Source organism: Carassius carassius, chromosome 7, assembly GCF_963082965.1.
Source record: "Carassius carassius chromosome 7, fCarCar2.1, whole genome shotgun sequence".
NCBI classification, from domain to species: Eukaryota; Metazoa; Chordata; class Actinopteri; order Cypriniformes; family Cyprinidae; genus Carassius; species Carassius carassius.
In genome coordinates this window covers 22466366-22488680 of record NC_081761.1, presented here as the reverse complement: position 1 = coordinate 22488680, position 22315 = coordinate 22466366, and the positions used below count along the sequence as shown (strand labels likewise).

Sequence of the window (22315 nt, the reverse complement as noted above, 5' to 3'; positions counted from 1 at the left end):
ACTTAAAGGTTCAAGGTGGATAGCACTGTTGTCATACATTGCTATTTTAGTTAGCCACCTTCCTGAAAGCTTGAACCATTCTAGCCACTCTCTGTCAAACCCTCTCATTAACAAAGCAGTTTCACCAGCAACTGCTGCTCATCTGATTTTCCCCCCCCTCCAAACTCCAGAGACTGTTGTGTCTGACAATCCCAGGAGATCGGCAGCTTCTGAGATGCATTCTGAGATATATTTAGTGGCGTAAAGAAGTTTGAGATGACATTGAGAGTCTGGGATTCAAAATACAACTTCAAGGTGAAAAAAGTTTTATGATTTCCAAAAAGAAATAAATGTTATGACTTTAAATAAGAAACATTTATATGACTGTTACCTTTTCTAGGTCACTTATCAAATCATTACATTTGACAATATATGAACTGTTTGGTCATATTATTTTTATTATTATTATTATTATTATTATTATTACTATTATTATTATTATTATTATTATTATTATTATTATTGCTTCCATTAAAGTTATTTGGAATTTTCTTAATGATGCCAGAAAATGAATTATTGTGAGTATTGCATATACTTATAAAATCCATATCAGCTGGAGAGGGCTGTCATCAAATAAGAACATACAAAAGTCTTGAAAAGTCTATTATATGAAAATCCTCCAATTCATTTTATATTTAACTTTCTCTCAGTTTGCTATGCAACCAAACAATAGATAGATAGATAGATAGATAGATAGACAGATAGACAGATAGACAGATAGACAGACAGACAGACAGATAGATAGATAGATAGATAGATAGATAGATAGATAGATAGATAGATAGATAGATAGATAGATAGATAGATAGATAGATAGACGTTGCTAAAAATCTTGAAATAAGCAGTTTAATCCTCTCCTAAGAAAGCAATTTTGTCCAAAAGGGTTTGTGCATTTATACAATAAAAATAGAATTAAATAAAATACTAAAGTATTCACTAAAAAGAAAAGTGTGACAACTACCAACATGAAAACATAGGCCTGCAGGCTGTGGAAGAACAATGAGTGGTATTAATTACAGTACACGATCATAGGTGTCAATTCCCCATTTGCAATCTATGAGTAGATCTCAATTATCTTTAAAACAAGATTGGATTTCAGATGTTAAAGAAGTACACCCATTGAGATAGACAATGAGTGTAACAAGCACTGATTCATTTCAACACCTTTCTGTTTCTCTGAATGTTTTTTTTTTTTTTTTTTGAATAGTCCAACTGAAATTAAATTGCTTAGCATTGCCAATTAAAGAGTGGAAGGGAGCCTGCATTGTCTCCTCACCCAGACTTTTCCTTCAGGCTGAAGCATTCATTGTGATTAATTCACAACAAAACAGGATGCCACCTCCACAGCCTTCACTCGTAACTGCACTGAAAGATAAAGCTGACTCACTAACGTCACTAACAGACTGCAGTCTCTTTTGTGCGTCTAGCTAACAAAGGAAGCGGGCAAGTAAAACACAAAGAGAATTTATGTGTCTCTAACCTGTTTTCAACAGATCAGGAAGAGGGGATCCCAGTTTTCCATTCTAGCCTTGAACGCCATGCTTTTTCTTTTGATATGGTCTTTGCACTAAAGGGCTTTTTTATATCTATCATTCTGCTTTAACACTGCCACAACTGTAGAGAACACTGCCACAACTGTAGAGAAAGTCCCTCTTTGAGTCAAAAATGCCAGGATGGTCCCATATTACACAGGATTTTGAAAAGGGCAATTTGGAGAGCCGAAGCATGATGGGCGGTTAGTGCATGAAAGCTAACAGGAGATGACTTCAGTACGGCACAAAAAAAATATTGAATTCAAGCATCACAGAAGGGACTTTTTTAAGCAAAAGTGTGGGCTGTCACAATATGCTGACACATTCTGTTAGGAATTTACTCCACACTGGTGCAGCAACAGTCATGGAATCTGAAGAATACAGTAACGTTGATTTCAGCTCAGCAACAATGGAGTTACTCCAAAAAAAAATAAAAAAAGAAAGAAATCCAAATTATTTCATATTACAAAAAAAATAAAATAAAAATACTATTATCGATTTTAGGTTTCAGATCACAATAAATACTATTATAACGAAGCACTATGTACTGAGCAGGAAGATTCATATCTTCAAGATACAAATTCTCCCCATATGGCTTAATAATTGAGTACTTGGCAAAATGTTTCATTAAGATGATGTTAAAATAATAAGACAACAATAATTTGAAGATGCAGACATGTCTGCTCCACTCTTTGAGAGATTTTAATTTGTAAGTTAGTCACTTTTCCTTAATCTTTCAGTCCAGTGTCCATATTAAATTAATTTTAAATTAACTTTGTTTAAATTAAAAATAAACACTATTATTCAATTCAAGACTAGAGGACACACAAATCTGCAACAGCTGAGTCATATCTGTGAATTGTTATTATTTACGGTAACATTTAATTTTAAGGTGTCCTTGTTAAACTGGTTACATGTACTTATTATAATAACAATTAATTATGCATCATTACATACAAGTAACCCTAAGCCAAACCCTAATACTAACTTAATACTTACTATCCATTTAGTAAGTACATGTAGTTAATTAATATTACTTAGTATTTAAATGTATAATTACACTGTGATAAGGACACCTTAAAATAGTGTAATCTTATTTTCAATTACATTACAGCAACTTTCAAATAAAAAAAAATATATATTTATGCTGTAAGATTTACGGTAGCCAGGACATACAGGGTCAAAACTATGAAAAGAAGTAGACTACCAAGCTAAAGCCGTTAGTTAATAGTGAGAGCTTGACCTTAAAATAAAGTGTGACAAAAAAATAAATAAATAAAAATTAATCTTTGGAATGTCTGCAACAATTAGCTGAATTTGGGGAAATCTTCACAGATTAAGTTGTGATAATGCCAACTAAGCAAAAAAAAAAAAAAAAAAAGCTGCTAAATACATCTGAGATTAACCAAATCAGCAAACTAACAATGAAACATTTCAAGAAAACGATATACATCAAATTATAATTAGAAAGAACATTACATACCATCCTCCGTGGGAACATAAATGTTTAAGTACAGGCAGTCTTCACTTTGATCTTGTACGTAGGTTACAACGGTATCCAAGTTGGCGGTGAACCATACAGGTAACATATCATTGAGTAAAAACCGATCTTCCAGAAACTGAGGACAAACGGGAGCAAACTGTGTGGCATTTCGAATCCCTGGCCACGACATGGGGGGCTCGGGGGGCTGAAACCTTCTCTCCCCCGTGGGTGGGAGGGCATAGGGAATCCCAAGATACTGTTCCACCGGCCCTAGAATCTCATTAGGCAGAGCCGTTTTCAAGCCTCTTAGCTTGCCGTAGTTTGTCGTGACAATAGGGTGATGCTGGGCCTGTGTAATGGCTAGCCAAGCAGCTGCGAGCAGAATCCAGGAAAAAAGGTGTGGAGTAGCCAGCGGATGAACCATGGTGAGTGGTATCCATGGGGTTCCTATGAGCCGTGACATGGTCCAGCTGCGGTTAGCAGAGTTGGTTGAATTCACAGTCCTCCACTCCTTCCACAGCCAAGGTCAAATCCCGCCCTCAGGCTGCAATGGACAGATGATTGACAGCGCGTAAACCAATCAGATCAGCAATCATGTCATTCCCCCATGCCATGAGGGTGATTCTGGATCTCAGTTGTATATTTGTTGTTCTTTAACTGCTATCCTTTTGATGAGAAAGAGAATGCAGTTCCTTCCCCCTGAGCTGTCCTCTGGTTAAACTAGTCCCTCCTTTCAATACCTCCTTTATTGGTTTGCCTGTGGGAAAGAAAGGACAGCCCATAAATTCTCATTCATTGTCATAAACAACAACAGTGGAATTCCATTTCCTTCATTATATTGCATGCTTTGTGTTAAGTGTTGGAGGCACCAAGGTAACCTTGCACTGGTTAAATAGCAAACAAATGCTAACACTTAGACATCATTATACTCTAGATTCAAACAATAGCTATTTTGAAATATGACTCTATGTTTGTATTGACTGGGTCACAATTTATACAGTAAGTGGTCTGGTAATTGATAGGCTCAAATAACTGCGTGTGGAGCATTGTAGCGTATACACAAAATAGTGTATAGTATATCCATTTATGAGGTTATTTTCACTAAATAAGGCTGTTTAGAACATATCGATCTATTTGCTTGGAAACTATCTATGACTGAAGCAAGCACTTTGATTGAAGCAGTTGTATTTTAGAACAACAACTGAGTTCAATATATATATACATTCTCTCTTGTCTTTCTAATCACTTAGTTTAGAAATGCCCAATCTATGACTCTGAAGTGTTCTGATGACTTGGACCTAAAAATGAAGTTCCAATATTCATGTATTTGGCAGACATTTTTAACTTGCATTGCGTTCAAGGTATACATATATTCAGTTCATGCATTCCCTGGGATTCAAGCCCATGACCTTCCATGAGTTTAGCATTGCTAACAGTTTGAGCTACATGAGCTACTACTCTTCATAGGCATCATCAATAAAAGCATGAGATGTGAAGTCAGTGAGCATGATCAAAGCGTGAAATTAATCATGGTCTGTCATCTACACAAATCCAAACATTTATCCATTATCCTTTGACTCTTGCCCGTTGTTTAAGTACACATTTGGGAATTTAGCAATAGGAAACGTTTTGTGTAATTATGAAAGAATGAAATTCAAGAAAGACTTTGGTTTGAGACTCCTCTAGATTTGGAAATGCTAAAGTTCACGGTGTTTCCAGGAATCTTTCCAGGACGATCCTCTGGAACAAATCAAATGCATTCAACAGAAACTTCCTTAGAGACACATATTGGAGTAGACATGAATACAAGTTTGCCTCTGATTTAAATATATGTGAATTGTAAAATGGTATGTCTGCATCACATTTACTGTCTGAACAAATGATAATCTTTCCACCTGAATGAACAAACAAAAGAAGCGCACAAAGCTGAGAGCAGATTATGCACAAGAAATGCTACCCGGCGTGTGAATTTGAATAATGAATGCTCCATGCACTTCATCAACATACAAGTAAGAGGAGGAAAAGAGTGGGTGTGAAACAAGAATCGAGAAGATCCTCATCAGTTGGTGTTTTTGATATTCTTGAACTTCACCACCATCATTCAACACAAACCATAGCTCTGACTTGTTTAACTTCATATACAGTTCAAGATCATCACATGGACTGCTCATGCACATTTACCTCAAATTACTGAACTAGGCTCGCTGGAGCCTCTGGAGGGAAACTTTAATGACTTGAGTCCTTGAGTAAATCTGCAAGCGATGAACTGTTTGGTTCGCTCTGATCCCCCCATTAATAGCTCTGTCAGTGAAAGCTAAGTGAAATTTCCTATGAGACTGTTCTTGAATCAGTACCTCTTATTTAAACAGTAATAAAAGGCCATCATTCTGCCAACATCTTCAAAATACGGTGTGTTTAACAGATGTCACACCCAGCGTTATCTGTGCTGTCATTTTCAAAGCCTGTCTAAATAATTCTTCAAGAATCTAAGATTGATTGATATAACTTTTTAATTTCACAAAGCAATTTCAGCAGAGATCACATGGAAGATAGTATAACCCAAGGAAAGTTAATTGTGCGAACAAAGCAGTGATGCTATAATAGACTCATTGAGACAAGTCACATTAACTGAAATTGGTGTTGAACAATGCTAAATTACAAAAGGATTAGGGTTATCTTCACTTTCCCACTTCATAACAGTACAACGGCAGGATGTTTTAAGCACTGCCAGTCACAGGAGAAAACTAAGAAGCACAAGAAAACAAACAACACAGAAGCATTATCTCCTTTATACAGTGCATATAACATCCCCAGATACAGTACATGCCTGTAAAATATTATTCTGATAAATATTTAGTGGCAGTTTAGAGCATTTGAAAGGTGATATTCCTATAAGGCAGCATCTAATGAAGGAGTAGGACTTTAATAAGGCTTGAGTCCCAGTGCACATGACATGCTTTAAAAGATCTTTATTGGTGGTCTCAGACAGACCCATCCTGTAACACCCTGGGGTTTTAAGTTCACTCTTTTTTCAAATTAAAGCCATCATTTAGCCCAGATATCAAGACATGTGCTGTGTGCACACAGCAATGGCTTCATTATAAAGGGATACAAAAAAGTGTGAAAACTCGTTCTCTTTAAATAAAACATTTTAATAGAGTCAGTAAAAAAATAACACGTAACACAGCATTATCCATCAACAGGCCTTTGTTGATCTAAGAGGGAAGGCCTACTGATTTTTAAGTCCTAAGCTTTCATTAGTTCTCTCTTTGCTGATCATCATTGTATATCACGACATTGTGATTGGCATTTCAGAAAATCTTTCACGTACATATTTTGTCCTCTGAAGCAAATGGGCCTGCATGTCTGGCCAGCAATTTAATTTCCAACACAGACAAAAAGCTATGTAGCATCCACCAGTTTGCATGCACTCTCATCTGATGTCCAGCTAGACCAGCCAGGGGGGATTTATTCAATAACTTTACGCCAATATAGCTACATCCTCAAGAAATGCTTACATTTAAGAGGCCCAGTAAATGGACACACCTTCTGCCAAAATGCCATATTACAACAGAGAAGAACAAAGAACAAAGTTGTCCATACTGGCTACCAGCCCAAAGAGATACTTCACCTAAAATGAAAAATGTTGTAATTCATTCACCCTCATATTGTCCAAAATCTGTATGAACATTTTTTTTTCTTGACAAAACAACATTGGATCCCAATCACTTTCCCATCAATTGATTGTTTGGGGAAAGTAAGTACATGATTACTTCTTATTAAATAAATTAATAAATATATAGATGGATGGATGGATGGACAGATGCACAGACATAACAATAGATAGATAAAACATGCTGTTTTATAGTATTAAATGTGTAAAATCATTTAGGAAGAGAAAATGTGTTTTTGTCAGTTATATTTAGATAAAGGTGATTGGGTGGAATTTCTATTCTACATGTTCTGCACACTTCACTTGAATGCACACTTGATACATAAGTGAGTATGACAAATAAAAAGGAGAGAAATGAGACCAAAGAGAATAAAAGGAGAGAAAATAGCATTCACTGCCTGTGTGATCACTGAAGATAACTCACGCGAATCTCAATGAAGGTGCCGGACCTCTCTCTGAATTTTAATTATAATAAATGATCTGCTTGAAGGAGGCTCTAACAATTGCACTGTTCAAAGAGTGACTCGTGATGCAAAGGAGACAGTATTGATTCGGTCCAAGCAACAGACAAAAGACCATGGAATAAAACACAGAAACCGCTGTGACCTTTGGGTGAACTTTGGATGAACGCGGTGTGATTCCACCGCAAATGCACCTGCTATGACTTATTCAACATGGCGTCTGGGCTGGCAAGTCAGCTGGAATTAGTTTCCTCAAGCTGTATTCTCTCCTTCTATCTTTCTGTCAGTTGACTGAGTGTGGAAAGGAACCCCAGAAAGCAAAGAGAAAGAGTGATACTAACAGCCAATCAAGAGAGAATGGATGAGAAATGAATACTGAACTGAACCTCTAAACCTCAGCGATCAAGACCAGAATTTGTGAAAGCACCCTGTCTATTGTTAACTACAACTTCAAAACAACTGTGATGATTACAAGTATGTTTGCATTTTCAGGTAGGCAATTCCTATCCCAAGGTATTTCCTATTGTCTATCCAACAAAATATTTTCAGCCACATAATCAGACTATGTTTAGCCCTTTCTACACCCTATTATGCCACTTGTATTAAAGTTTTACAAAACTGACAAATTTGTTTCCAAGTTTTAACACATGTCAGAATATGCATGTTTTGTATTGTATAATGTGCAACAAGCAGTACATCAAATTATTTCAATATTATAAATATTCATGAAAGAGTAGGTGAACAATACCAAAATGAAGTACAAGATTATGTCTAATATCCAAAAGTACTACAAGAGGTAAAAAATAAATTAAAATAAAATGAAACAAAAAGCCAGAAACAGCACTCTTTTTAAAATGTGTCCTACTAAAGATACCAAGAAAGTTGCCCCAGTAGGCCTAGGCCAACTTAAGTTACAGCACCCAGTTAAATTACTTTCATTTTATTGTTGGAAAGTTATATGTCAAAGAACAATTCCAACATTGTGGATGAAGTATGTATGTATGAAGCCTAGGCCTAATTAGCTACACACAGCCTACCTAAAAAAAAAAAAAATCCTCTATCAGTCAGTTTTTCTAATTTAGTTACTGCTTTTAAAGTGCAGCTGATTACTGTCTTTTGAGTTTTACATTACAGAGAGACTGAACTTGTTGGCACTTTTTAATGTACATCAGAACCTAAACCGATACTAGCCTAATGTCAGTGCGAATGTTCGAGAGGCGGCCCAGTTTCCCCTCCTCACTAGGCTATAGCCTACTCCATCCCCAAACACGCACGTATGCAGGAGATGTCCACAGTACCACCTTGTGGTTCACCGCTGTATAAGCGGGACAGCTTGGGTTGAAACAGTGGTCCCTGTGATGAAAGTCTGGACTCATCGCATCTTTTGAGGAGAATCTGGTTCGTCTGTAAGCATAGCAAAGCCAGGCGAAAGTTAACACAACACCACATCTTCTTCAATCTCAGCGTACCTTTTCAGTGTCCAATCACTGACTGATATTGCATTTTATCTCAAACAAAAAACGTTTTGAATAATAACCTTGCATATTTCTTTCAACCCCCTGGCCCAGCATTATGGCTCTCGAGAAACGACATTTGGAAAGATTTATCGCCACCACATCGGCTACTTAAGCCGGGTAAATGGTTAGCACGCATGTGGATTTGAACCGCTCTAAATGTACAAGGAGGAAAACAATCATACATCAATCAACATAGTACCCCATTGTACAGAGGTTTGGTTAGCCACAGGTTCACGTAGTGATATACCGAAACACTTCTGCTACATGAACCCCCTGCTAAAAAACAATTTCCTCATCATCAAGTGCGTACTTACAATGACTCATATGAAAGACTCTTTCATGCACTGTATTTGCACTTCATCTTTAATGTAGATTCTGACACTAATGATGGAGAGTAGAACACGTGTTTTATTGAGCATAATAATAATTTTCGATAAGGAAAAAATGTCTACTCAAATCGTATTGGCCAAAAACTACTGAAACAGGGTCAGAGCTTTTTTTTTTTTTTTTTTTCATGCAAATCAGCGCTACTAGCCGGTGTGAATTAAACACGCAAAGCAAAATCATTGCATCGTTCGTCCGGATGGATGAAGCTTTCAGAGTGCGCGAAAGAGAGAGAGAGAGAGAGAGGGAATAAATCCTGGGAACCAGCTGGAAATAAGCGTGTACGCGGCGTCTGGCAAACTGTTCAACTCTGTATCAGCACAATATAAAAGATACGTTCACTTCCATGCAGGGCTGTTCTCGTGGCTTACCTTTGCGGTATCTGCATTGTACGGTTTCTGTCCTGCCGCCGCGACTTCCTGAGGTACGGTCAAAATGTATGTGCCAACACAAGGGAAAAAAACAAACTCCGTTCTGCCCCTGCTAAAATCCAACGTGATGCTGCCGTCCAAAAGAGAGGTGGCACACCGGGGACTATTCAGCAGAGACGCGGCAACATATCTGATGTAAATGACCCACATAGATTAAGGTAATTCATTGAAATCACTGCGGAGGAACAGTAAATTGTATAGAGAATCTGATTGTCTCCATAGAAAGAGACAGCACTGACTGGGAAAAAAAAGAGATTAAAGGGAGAGGGACTGACTCTCTCTCTCTCTCTCTCTCTCTCTCTCTCTCTCTCTCTCTCTCTCTCTCTCGTTGCCATTGGACTGCATTGAATGAAATTTACAATGCTTACAACCAATAGATTGCCGCATTCACTCTATCACCCTTTAACCAGCTTTAATACGTGTATGATAGCTGTGTTGTTTGTTTTGGGTTACAGCTATATGGTGAATGTAATGTAACACTGGAAAAAAAATCACTGGAATAGTGTATAAGTTCCCTTCTCATCACTCAGTATGAAATACATGTTTCCCTGAAGCTGCTCACCAGGTTTTCCTTGAGCTGAGTGTTCATTAAGTGAGAAAATGTGTAGATGGTCTGACTTTCAACATATTCTAAAAATGCACACAAATAGAGTGAAAACTCTAAAAGTGTGATCACAGTAATTTCCATCATCCATTTCTAATGTCCATCATTCACACGGACAATTTCAAATGACTGTTTCTCAACTAGATTGGGTTAAGCCGCTGCAAAGTCTTTCCACTTTACACCAATCATACAATCATATGGTCTTGTCCACGAACAATGAAATGTCTCGGTAGTAATTAACAGCTCTCTTGAAACAAATGGTTTCCTCCAGTTTTTTTTTTTTTTTTTGGACAACTTTCTAAGTTTGGGTTCCTTGCAACTATAGCCTTTGGTTTGCTAATTTGGGGTCAGTAACAGTGTCACGGGTAACGCATTTACAAGTAATGCCAGTTATGTAATTAAATTACTTTTAATTAACTAGTAAAGTAACACATTACTTTTTTTTTTTTTTTTTGAAGGAAATATCTGAGTTACTTTTTCAAATAAGTAACGGCAGTTACTTTGTTTCCCATGTCTTGGCTGACAGCTCTTGTGTTTCCATGTTGAGAGAAATCAGGAGTAAGTGCAGAGTTGTTGTGCGTGCTGTGTGAACATGATGGTTACTGTAGGGCTAAATATGAACATGTATTTACTCATCTCACCTGTACAAAAACAGATTCAGTATTCCTCAAAATGAAGAAAAAACAGTTGAATACGAATTCAGAATATTAGACGAACCTGCAATAATTAAATATGTCAAATAAGACAATTATAATTCATGTATTAATAACATTTTAATAACTAATGTCTTTGCTACTGGCTTCGATGATCCAATTCAACCATTTTAAGCAGTAATCAAACATTCGTGTTTAATTTGGTGAATAGTGTTAAACTTTCTTCTCCTGCATCATATTCTTCATGCAATTAGTTTGAGCCGTGCCCTCTGCTGTACAGACATAAATTTACATTTCCTACAGCCTGAAGTGTATTCATTTCACTTTTGTTGTGAAAAGGCTTTTTACATTTGTAAAATAACTTTTTTCTTTTATATTAAAACAAACAAGCAAGTCCTGCCCAGTAAAAAAAACAAAGTAACATAACACAATACTTTCCATAATAAGTAACTAAGTAATGTAATTAGTTCATTTTTATGGAGTAATGCCATATTGTAATGCATTACTTTTAAAAGTATCTTAGTATTACCCAACACAGTAATATCGAATTAACACCACTGACACTACTGGATGAGTACTAAACTTGAACTGAATTAAGCTGAATAACGACAGAATTGTCTTGCTACAGCTGCCTCATAGCAATTTTATTTTTTATTTTTTTTATTTTTGAAGTTTGCATCATTGATTATGATAATTTCCTGTTTAATGCTGTGATATTCTATTGTATATAGTTCTATAAAAATAAACGTGGCGTATAAATAAAAGTGATATATATATATGATGTACACTTGTTAATCACTTTTTTTTCTGGCATACATACAGACACTGAACTTTAGATTTACTGAGAACAGACTTCATATGAGTTAAGCATTACATTTTTTAGGATGACAAGGATCACTGTCATTTTCTGGAGAGCTCTCTCTATTGGAAAAGCTTCTGTCATTTATTAACTAGTTTGTTTTAAACTATGATATTATTATTACTGATCACAGCTGTAATTGGATGTTTAGATTAAAAGGGAAATGCAACAGGGGCTGATGCACTGTGGTGCGGTGGCTGTAGAGGAAATTACCAAGCGTGCCTAAGTGCTTCGAATTGCAAAGATACAATCACGCGCGAGAGACTTAGATCAAAGACCATGGGCGCTCATTTCTCCAGGCGTTCAAACTCCCGGCGCAGATGAAGCTTGTTGCCTCAGGGCAGCAAATGGATTCATATGGCAGCCGAGGGCCCACGCGAGTGTAATGTGAGTAGATCCCTGCCACTGTTTACTCCCTATTCTTCATATCTGTTACAAAACAGCACTTTTAAAAACATAATCATATACCAGATACTTTATAGTTTTGTCTCTCCAGCGAAAGCCTGAGGAAATAAATGTTTCCAGCCTCTGGCTGAGACTGAAAAAGACTTTTCAAAGGGATTGTGTCACTACAATAATCAGTACAAACTTTATGGGCAATACATATTACTGTATTATATACAGGTGCTTCTCAATAAAATAGAATGTCAAGGAAAAGTTAATTTATTTCAGTAATTCAACTCAAATTGTGAAACTCATGTATTAAATTCAATGCACAGAGACTAAAGTAGTTTAAGTCTTTGCTACTATAAATTGTGATGATTTTGGCTCACATTTAACAAAAACCCACCAATTCACTCTCTTAACAAATTAGAATACTTCATAAAACCAATAAAAAATAAATAAGTAAATAAATAAAACATTTAGTGAATTGTTGGCCTTCTGGAAAGCATGTTCATTTACTGTACATGTACTCAATACTTGGTAGGGCCTCAGCTTGCTTTAATTACTGCCTCAATTCAGCGTGGCATGGAGGTGATCAGTTTGTGGCACTGCAAACTGCAGATGGTAGCAAAACTTGCTATCATCTGAAAAAAGGACTTTGGACCAATGGCAACAGTCCATTTCTTTTTCTACTTAGCCCAGGTAAGATGCCTCTGATGTTGTCTGTGGTTCAGGAGGGGCTTAACAAGAGGAATACGACAACTGTAGCCAAATTCCTTGACACATCTGTGTGTGGTGGCTCTTGATGCCTTGACCGCAGCCTCAGTGCATTCCTTGTGAAGTTCTCTAGTTTGCTTGACAATCCTCATAAACCTGCGGTTCTCTCAGTTGGTTGTGCATCTTTTTCTTCCACACTTTTTCGTTCCACTTAACTTTCTGTTAACATGCTTGGATACAGCACTCTGTGAACAGGCAGCTTATTGGCAATTCATTTTTGTGACTTACACTCCTTGTGAAGTCAAAGTCAAAGTCAAAGTCACCTTTATTTATATAGCGCTTTAAACAAAATACATTGCGTCAAAGCAACTGAACAACATTAATTAGGAAAACAGTGTCAATAATGCAAAAATGATAGTTAAAGGCAGTTCATCATTGGATTCAGTTATGTCATCTCTGTTCAGTTAAATAGTGTCTGTGCATTTATTTGCAATCAAGTCAACGATATCGCTGTAGATGAAGTGTCCCCAACTAAGCAAGCCAGAGGCGACAGCGGCAAGGGTGTCAATGATTGTCAGAGACCATTTTGAAGGGTCAGGAAACATTTGCAGGTGTTTTGAGTTGATTAGCTGAATGGCATGTCATCATATTGTAATTTGTTGAGATTGTGAATTGGTAGGCTTTTTGATAACTGTGAGCCAAATCATCACAATTAAAAGAACCAAATACTTAGACCACTAAAGTCTGTGTGCATTTAATTTATTTAATACATGAGTTTTTCCAAATTTAAGTTGAATTACTGAAATTAACTCTTCCTCGACATTCTGTTTTTTTTTTTTTTAAGCACCTGTATATATATATATATATATATATATATATATATATATATATATATATATATATATATATATATATATAGTTTTTTTTTTTTTTTTGAGAGAGAGAGAGAGAGAGAGTTATTCTTCTTTTGAGATACATCTGATGTTAAAGGTTATTTTAGCAATGACAAGACTTTTTCCATTAGTTCCCAAGTCAGTGCTGAGTCTCCAGATCATTCTTCCACCTTCCATCCCATTCTTCCACTGCTATTATATATAAGTAACCCAGCAACAGAAACTTTTCTAAATCTCTCATTTTTCAGATTTTCTCATGTCTCGAGACAATGAAGCTCATTTTGCTGCACTGTCTTCCTCATCCCAGTCTAATAGCATGGATCTGTCTAGTGCCCGCTGACCCCAAACATGGTTACACATTTAATCTGGCCGCATCCCGCAGTCATGTAACAATTGTCTCTAGTGGAAAACCTGTGATGTATCAGACATGACACCTGCATCAATGGCTGCTGAGAGCTGGCCAAGTGCTATGGGCGGTATGGAATAGCATATCAGCTTTTACACCTGAAGTTTTCCTGTCAAAAGCAATGAGAGTAAGAGCAAGACTGAGCCTACTGTTCTTTAATAATTTATGTTCTGTACTTGACATATAGCACTGTTTGTATTGATGTAATATTAAATATTACGTTTGGCTGTGGCATAGTGAAAAAGTGCACTGTTAGTGTGCATCGAACCGTGAAAGGTTCAGGGTGAGAGTTTAAATACACCATATCCTTGTCTAGTTTTGAATAAATCCAAATCGCAATTTTCTTATGAATGGCTGGATCTTCAAAATATGATATATAAAGAGTGATACTGAATGAAGGCAGGGCAAGTTTATTTATATACCACATTTCATACATAATGGTAACTCAAAGTGCTTTACATAAAATAAAATAAAATAAAATAAAATAATCACAACAATAAAACAAGGAATTTAAAAAATGATTTATAATTGATTTAAAAGGTTTAAAATTATTTTAAAACAGAAAATGAATGAAAAGTTTGGAGTCTGTATTTAAATGTGACAAATTTTTAGCACATCTGATCTCTTCTGAAAGCTGGTTCCACTGCGGGCGACATGATACCTAAAAGCAGATTCCCCATTTGCTATGTGTGAACCGTAGGTATTTCTAATTGACTCGATCCTAGTGATCTGAGTGGTCTGTTAGGTTTATATCTAGTGAGCATATTTGCAATGTATTTCAGTTCCTAGGCCATTGACTGATTTATAAACAAGTAAAAGTACTTTAAAATCAATCCTAAATGTAACTGGAAGCCAGTGTGAGGACCCGATGACTGGTGTGATATGCTCAGATTCTCTGGTTCCTCAATCCTGGCAGCAGCGTTCTGGATGAGCTGCAGCTGTCTATTGGTCTTTTTGGGAAGGCCGGTGAGAAGACCATTACAATAGTCCACACTGCTTGTGATAAAGGCATGAACAAATTTATCCAAGTCTTGACTGGAAACAAAACATCTAAATCGATGTTTTTATTCTTTCATTTATTTTAATTTTTTCATGTTGATTTAGATACTGCTTTGACATGACTACTGAAACTAAGGTCTGTCTCCGGAATCACAACAAGTTTCCTGACTTGATTTTTCGTTGTTAGATGCCTAGAGTCAAGGTATGCATTCACCTTGAGAACTTCATCTTTGTTTCCAAATGCAATGACTTCCGTTTTTCCGTTTAACTGAAGAAAGTTCTGGCACATCCAGCTGTTAATTTCATCAATGCATTGGCAGAGGGAGTCAATGGGGCTGTAGTCATTTGGTGATAAGGGTAGGTAGTAGTAATGGGTCTTTCGTAAATGATTCGTTCAATTTGAAAGAACCTTTAATGTGACTCGGAAAGAATTAATTATCTCGAATGCACAAAAGTCTATAGGTTCTGTACTGGAATTAGTCTAGTAGTTCACCTGTTTCAGTCAATGCAGTTTGAGCCAGAAAGAGAATTAATTAGTTCATCTATCGAATCTTCAGGTATTTTCGCATGACAGACCCATAAGTATAACCAATGCAGTCTGAGCCAGAAAGAGAATTGATTAGTTTATTTATCGAGTATTCGGGTTTTGAGTCGTTCTTTCTAGTGTTGGGCGATATGGTCATTTTTCAAATCGTCATATCGTCAGCCCGTGAGATCGACGATACACGTTATTATCAAGCATGGGCACAGAGAAGAGAGAGACTCTTTGTTCTTGTCATAGCATAACTATTTGGTGTTTTAAACCAGAGAGCCTATGGAATCACCAATAATCGAAAAAAAATTAAATTTTACGAAATGACTAAAAAAGATTTGTTCATTTTGCTGAACAAGACTCAAAGGTCCAAGTCTGTAAAATGATCCGAACTTCATAAGTCTGGGTATCATCAGTGTAGCTGTGATAGGCAATTCGTTTTTTTTCTCATTATTTGACATAGTGGGAGCATATACAGGCTAAACAAGAGCAGTGCAAGAATTGAGCCTTGTGGGACTCCCAATGTCATGGACGTCCACTTCGACTTATGCTTTCCTAGACTCACATAATAACCTCTCCCTTTTATGTATGACCTGAACCATCTGATTACCATCCCAGAAAGCCAGACCCAGTTTTCCAGTTTTTCTAGTAGTATGTTAATTACTTCAAAAGCAGACGTAATATCTTCTTTTTGATATTGTGGTCAAATCTGTCTGACCCCTGCATAACTTGGGGATGTGCTAATCGCCTTCCTGATGTTATTGATCTTCACAGAAAAGTAGGAAGCAAACTCATTGCATTTGCTGTCGGAGAGCATTTCACCGGGAATCTGACTTGGGGGTGGGGGGGGGGTTGTTAGTCTCTCAACAATAGCAAAAAGATGTTAGAATTATGTTACTTATAATTATTTATGTTACCAAAGATTTGTGTTATCTATAAGGCAATATATAATTTTCCCATACTATACTGACATTATCTGGGTAGACTAAGATTTTAGTTTGTAACATATATAAAATCCCCATAGTAAAATTTGTATGTGCACATATATATATTTTTTTACTTCATATATTTATGATATATTGCATTTGCATTTGCATATGGGAAACCCTGTTTTATATATTTTAGTATTATTTATTGATTTTGTGGTTTCTTTTTTAAAGGGGATTGAATAAGAGTTGAAGTGAAGCATTTGCCAGGTAATCTGTTTAAGAAATTCCAAGAGAAATTACTTTTATACTTACTGTATATCATCTACTTTATATGATAAATATGGATTTTTAGTCTCAATGAATATGAATATGACAGTTAAATACTGATGTATGAATTAATAAATAATTTTTTAAGCCCCTTTGACCTTACATTTCTACAAGATTATTATTATTATTTTTTTTTTTCTGAGAATGAATTCCTCAACCATTTTCTTTATCAATTTGTCTAGATGTAAATTGTAAAAACCATTTGACAAGTCAGTGACGAGTCTTGATAAGACGATTTTCAAGTTTAAATTTCAAGAAAATTCAGTCCATGTAAAATGAGACTGAGCAGAATGTAATTTGATGAAACGCCACATCCTTATTAAGGTTCAAATTGTCATATACATTTGTCCTCTTCACTATTCACGCCATGGTTCAGCTCTCTGCATGAGGGTTATTGGAAATATGTATATTTATCACCAGTTATTTTATTGGAAACAGTATTATAATTATTATAACATCAAAAACGACACAATTATTGATTACAATTCAGATGCATTTATAATAAAATTAAATAAAATTAAATAAATACAGAAATTGTTCGGCTGGTAGTTTTCTCCTTCAGTTTTAATTAGCAATAACCTCATTCTGAATCAGTCATTCACATGGACACATGGAGTTAAAAAAAGAGCATTGTAAGGTGCAAAATGACACACAGAGGATACAACCTTTCCTTCACAGAACATCCTGACCCAGACATTGACCACAGGGTCTATATCATCCCACATCAGACAGAAGCCCTCCACATTGCACGTTCATGCAGTATCTTTGATATGAATCCTCAGTGACATCTGCCAGTCTCACAAGGGCTGATGGACAGATTGAGTGGTCCAATTCCGAAGGATCTCCATATTCAGAGAGGAGCTAAAATAAGCACTGGAGTGCTGCTGTCCTTCAGCAGCAACAGATAAAGAAGGCAAAGGGGGTAAAAAGATCAATGTCAAAACGGAACATGTTGATGGATAAGGATAATGTGGTTTGACCTAAGGCGTTAATAATTCATAGACTGATGATATTGTTTGTGTTCATGAGTGCATCTTTCCTTCTAATGGTGTATGAATAATTTCATCCCCGAGTAACACTTTTCTTGTCTATCTTTCCTATGCATTTTTAACACATTTAATAAGACGATACTGAAATATGGTCAGTGAATGAGCTATACATTAAGAAGAACTCTGAAAAAGTGTAACTTCATGCTCATTTGACTGAGTATCATAGTTTGCATGTTTAACTATTTAGACTTCACTGACTCTCTTGTGAATTTGTTGACACAATTCAATCAGGCATATCAGATGAAAATAAATAAAACATTCTTTTGTAACACTTCCACAGTGAAGCATAAATATTAGCAATTCTCATTTCACCTGGGTGCATAATTTTTTTGCCTTCAGGCAAATATGCAACAATAATAAATTATTTCATTGGCAAATGAGATGAACAGAATATTGAACTCATCATTATTATCTATTAGCTATTTTTTTATGTAGTAGCATTGATATTGATAATATATTGATATTTAAGAAAAATGCATTGTGTGTCACTTGTATAAATTGAGATTTCGTATTTGCTTTTCATTCTTAAGGTCAGGAGAGTACGTTCCACTTTCTTGGAAAATGGTGCTGGATTATAAGTGGTGCTATGGAACTCTTTCTGGTTTCCTCAAGGGGAGCTTCAGAAGTCTGACCTGCTTACAGATGTGGTGATTCTGGCTCCACATACTTCGCAAAGACACTCAGACACACACGCACTCACTGGAAAATCATAAACACACCATCTTACATGCAACATTATTCAGACAAACGTTCTACTAGGCAAAAACGCATTTATCTGCACATGCTAGTCACACATCACAGGTATTATGACATGCATGTATATACACATTTGCATGTGAACATAAAAATAGGTTTTCATCCAGTGCTTAATGGCAAAATTATGGTGTAGCTGTTTAACACAGCTGATGTCTTAAAGCTTCAGGTCATCAGAGGTGCAAAGTGATAAAGAATTATGTCATTTTCTTTCACAGTGATAAAATAGCAGAATAGAAGAATTAACTGTAACAAATTCAAAATATAATAATATAATATGTTTTTTTTTTTATAAAAGCGAGGTAAATCATCACATTATATCCCTTCCCTAGCATTCATAAATGCAATATACAGAATCTTTTTTTCAATAGCTTTTAACAACTGCAACCAAAACCATGCAAATACGAAGTCATACATTCATTTTTAAATACATAAACTTTACATATACAGTGCACAGCATAAATGAGTACACCCACTCTAAAACTTAATAAATTCAGCAATTACTCTTTACTTAGGAGACATGTTAGGGTTCTATGGAGATATAATGTTCCAACAAGCCTGCTTGATCAATTACCAAAGAAGAATTATTCAGCAAAATAAGAATTTCTTATCAAAGAGATATAATTTTGTGTTGCAAAAATTAGTACACCCTCCTGAAAGATACTAAATCAAAAAAAAAAAAAAAGGCTAAGGTTTTTAGGCTATTTTTGATCAACAGGTATGTATATTGAACCAAAACTTTTAAAGACAAAACTTTTTATTTCCTGATGATTAAAATTGTTATATAGCCCACTGGATCATACTCAGACTTAATGCTGGTAGCAGTGTAACAACTTGGGAGAGAACTGCCAGGTGACATATTTCTTAGCATAAAAGAGGAAAATGGTTCAAGAGGAATAATTGTTTTAAGTGTGAAAATATAGCACAAGTAGCACTGACATAAAAAAAAAAAATAAAAAAAAAAAAAATAAAAAAACATGGACTTGTGATAAGGCTCCTGAAATAATAACGTCTTTAAGTTTTCATTTAGTGATGAGTGAATTTTTGCTAGAAAAAAGAGCAGGAGACATAACATGCAAGGGCACTTTCTAGATTACAATCCGCAATCAAATAAATGATCTGCCACCTGCATCGGTTCTCACTAACTGGTTAATTATTAGCATGCCTATTATTAACATATTGACAGTTTATTAGTACTTACAAAGCACACATTCTGCATGAGCATATTCTACATCACTAATCCTACCCAATACATAACCTATAGACTAACTTACTACTATATATATATATATATATATATATATGTGTGTGTGTGTGTGTGTGTGTGTGTGTGTGTGTGTGTGTGTGTGTGTGTGTGTGTGCGTGTGTGTGTAGCAAATTAGCAAATATAATAGCAAAAGTCATAGTTAATGGTTAATACATTGAAAGAAAACTTTTTTTTTCTGTGTAGCAAAAAGTGTACATAAAAAACACACACACACACATTTATGATGAGGAGAAAAAATCCAAATAAAACTGACGATTAGACATGTGCCGGTATTCACTAATGCAATATATCACGGTAATGTGAATATGCACGATATTGTTATCGTGGGCACTTGTATATACCATGAATAATTATACATTATAAATTGTTCGGAATTTGGGATGCATTTTAAGAATACTTTTCCCATTAACTGGTCAAAATGCACAACACCGCTGTATGCTGCTTGGAAGATGAGTGTTCTCTGATGTAAACAAGCACATATGAGAAGCACATGGGGGAACACATGAGAGGCACTGAATGAAAGCACATTCACTCTCTGACAGCAGATGGCGCTAAACTGCAGAAAATGCAGCCATTACCCTGGAAACCCCATAAATAAAACAGCTACACTACTTTCTAAAACGTTTTTAAATAATTTAAATGGCCATTCAGATTTGTGGATTTGCTATGGTGTTCATCACAGTGCCAGATACTAAAAGTGCCAAATACTCAAATATTTAGACTTAATAGGCTATTCATTTTCAAACTTTTATTTAAATTTTAATTGTTTGAAAGTGTTTTGATTCTTTATTGTTTGTTCGCACTTTACATTAGGACTTCATTAATTAACATTAGTTAATTATTTATATATTGTTTTCTGTATTGCTTTATTGTATTCAAATATTCAGTTATTTTTGTTTTAAGATAAAAGTTATTAAACCTGTTATACTGTATTATGATCACTTTTTTAAACTAAATTTCAATATCGTGATAATACTGTAAGGGGTAAGGGGTCTCTAACTGAGAAACCAATATTCATTTAATCTTTTGACATTTAAAAGGTCATTGTACTATAAAATATTGTGTACGTTTCAAAATCAAAACTTTATTCTTAGTCTAATAACAGGTTATACTAAAGCCAGTCTGACAAAATGCCAGCTTCTGGAATGTACGACTCTATGATGTAATAGTGTAGCAAAACACTGCCTCCTCCTTAAAAACAGGACAGAGAATAGCCTATTACCTCTTAATTTACAATGTTGTTTATTATTATTATTATTACAGGTAAGAACTTTACATTACTTCTCATTCATTCATTTTCTGTTGCTCAACTTTAAGATAGGATGTCATGTGGGTATTAAACTTAAGTTCTCTTTTGGGTCAACTGTCATATACACACAAGGTTATGTCAATGGATGTAAAGTTGGGAAGAAATTGCATGTGTATCAGTATATTACAACTGTGGAACAGTGTCTTTTGAATACGGCAGTTAGATTACACACTATTAACTCAACTCAAACAAGCATTACCACCTTGGGCAGGAACAATTTACATTTGAGATTGTGGTGTGTACATTCCCAAAAGAAAACTTGAGACTACAATAAGGGAGTTCAAAAATGGTGCCTACTGATATAAAGAATAACTCCCTTTTGAGTGGACTTTGTGCTTTGTAACTTTGCAGGTCTCCATGCTAAAAACAGCAGAATTATGCACTAAAGGAAGCTGAAAGTATAAAAAGCATAATAGGACCACTTTAGGGGACATAAGCTCAAGACTACTTGACAGATGCTTTTATCCATTACCTTCAAGGTTGGCTTATACATTTTATACACTTTATATATTCCCTGGGAGTCAAACCTATGACCTCTACTGAGCTAAAGAACAAGTCATACGCCCTGTCAGTCATCCCTAGTAAGTTGAACAAGAGAGTAACTGAACACAGTCGATATTAACAAAAATAAATTCTGCTTTGTAGTAAGATATACGTGTAGCATTACATATGAAGTTTAATATCTAGAAGCCACATTCAAGTTGAAAAGATGATATCCTTAACTGTCAAGGCCAATTAAGGATAAAATGCAAAGCATGTGTGAATACATCATGGATACATCATTAGTACCAGATCAATAAACAGTACTCTATGGTATCAAAAAAGACTGAAAGTGCAGACTGTGCAGGGAGACCTCCAGCTCCTAATGCAACAACAGCATACACTAATTAGAAACAAACAGGGTGACGAGATGGATCACCTAATGTACACAGAGCACAGACTAAAGACAAGTGTAAATGGGAGCTTCACAGAAAGTGATGAAAGCAACAAGGCAGACAAGTGCAAGATGTACCAGGCAGTGAAGAAAGAGCTAGAAAAATTGTGGCAGGTCGAGCACAAAGTTGTTCCGAGGGCGATAGGTGTCCTCAAGGCTGTGACACACCAGCTGGAAAAA

General features: G+C 35.7%; 1 protein-coding gene across 1 annotated transcript in view; it reads right to left on the bottom strand.

Annotated features, from left to right (window-relative positions):
* Positions 1 to 9785, bottom strand: part of LOC132143729 (neuroligin-4, X-linked-like) — a 132963-nt gene extending 123178 nt beyond the window's left edge. Inside the window, exons 1-2 of the mRNA XM_059554210.1 lie at positions 9461 to 9785; positions 3055 to 3811 (exon numbers count right to left, since the gene is read on the bottom strand). Of these exons, the coding sequence (XP_059410193.1) occupies positions 3055 to 3517 (463 nt within the window). The 5' untranslated portion in view covers positions 3518 to 3811; positions 9461 to 9785. The remainder of the gene's footprint in view (positions 1 to 3054; positions 3812 to 9460) is intronic.
* Positions 9786 to 22315: the final 12530 nt, after the last annotated feature.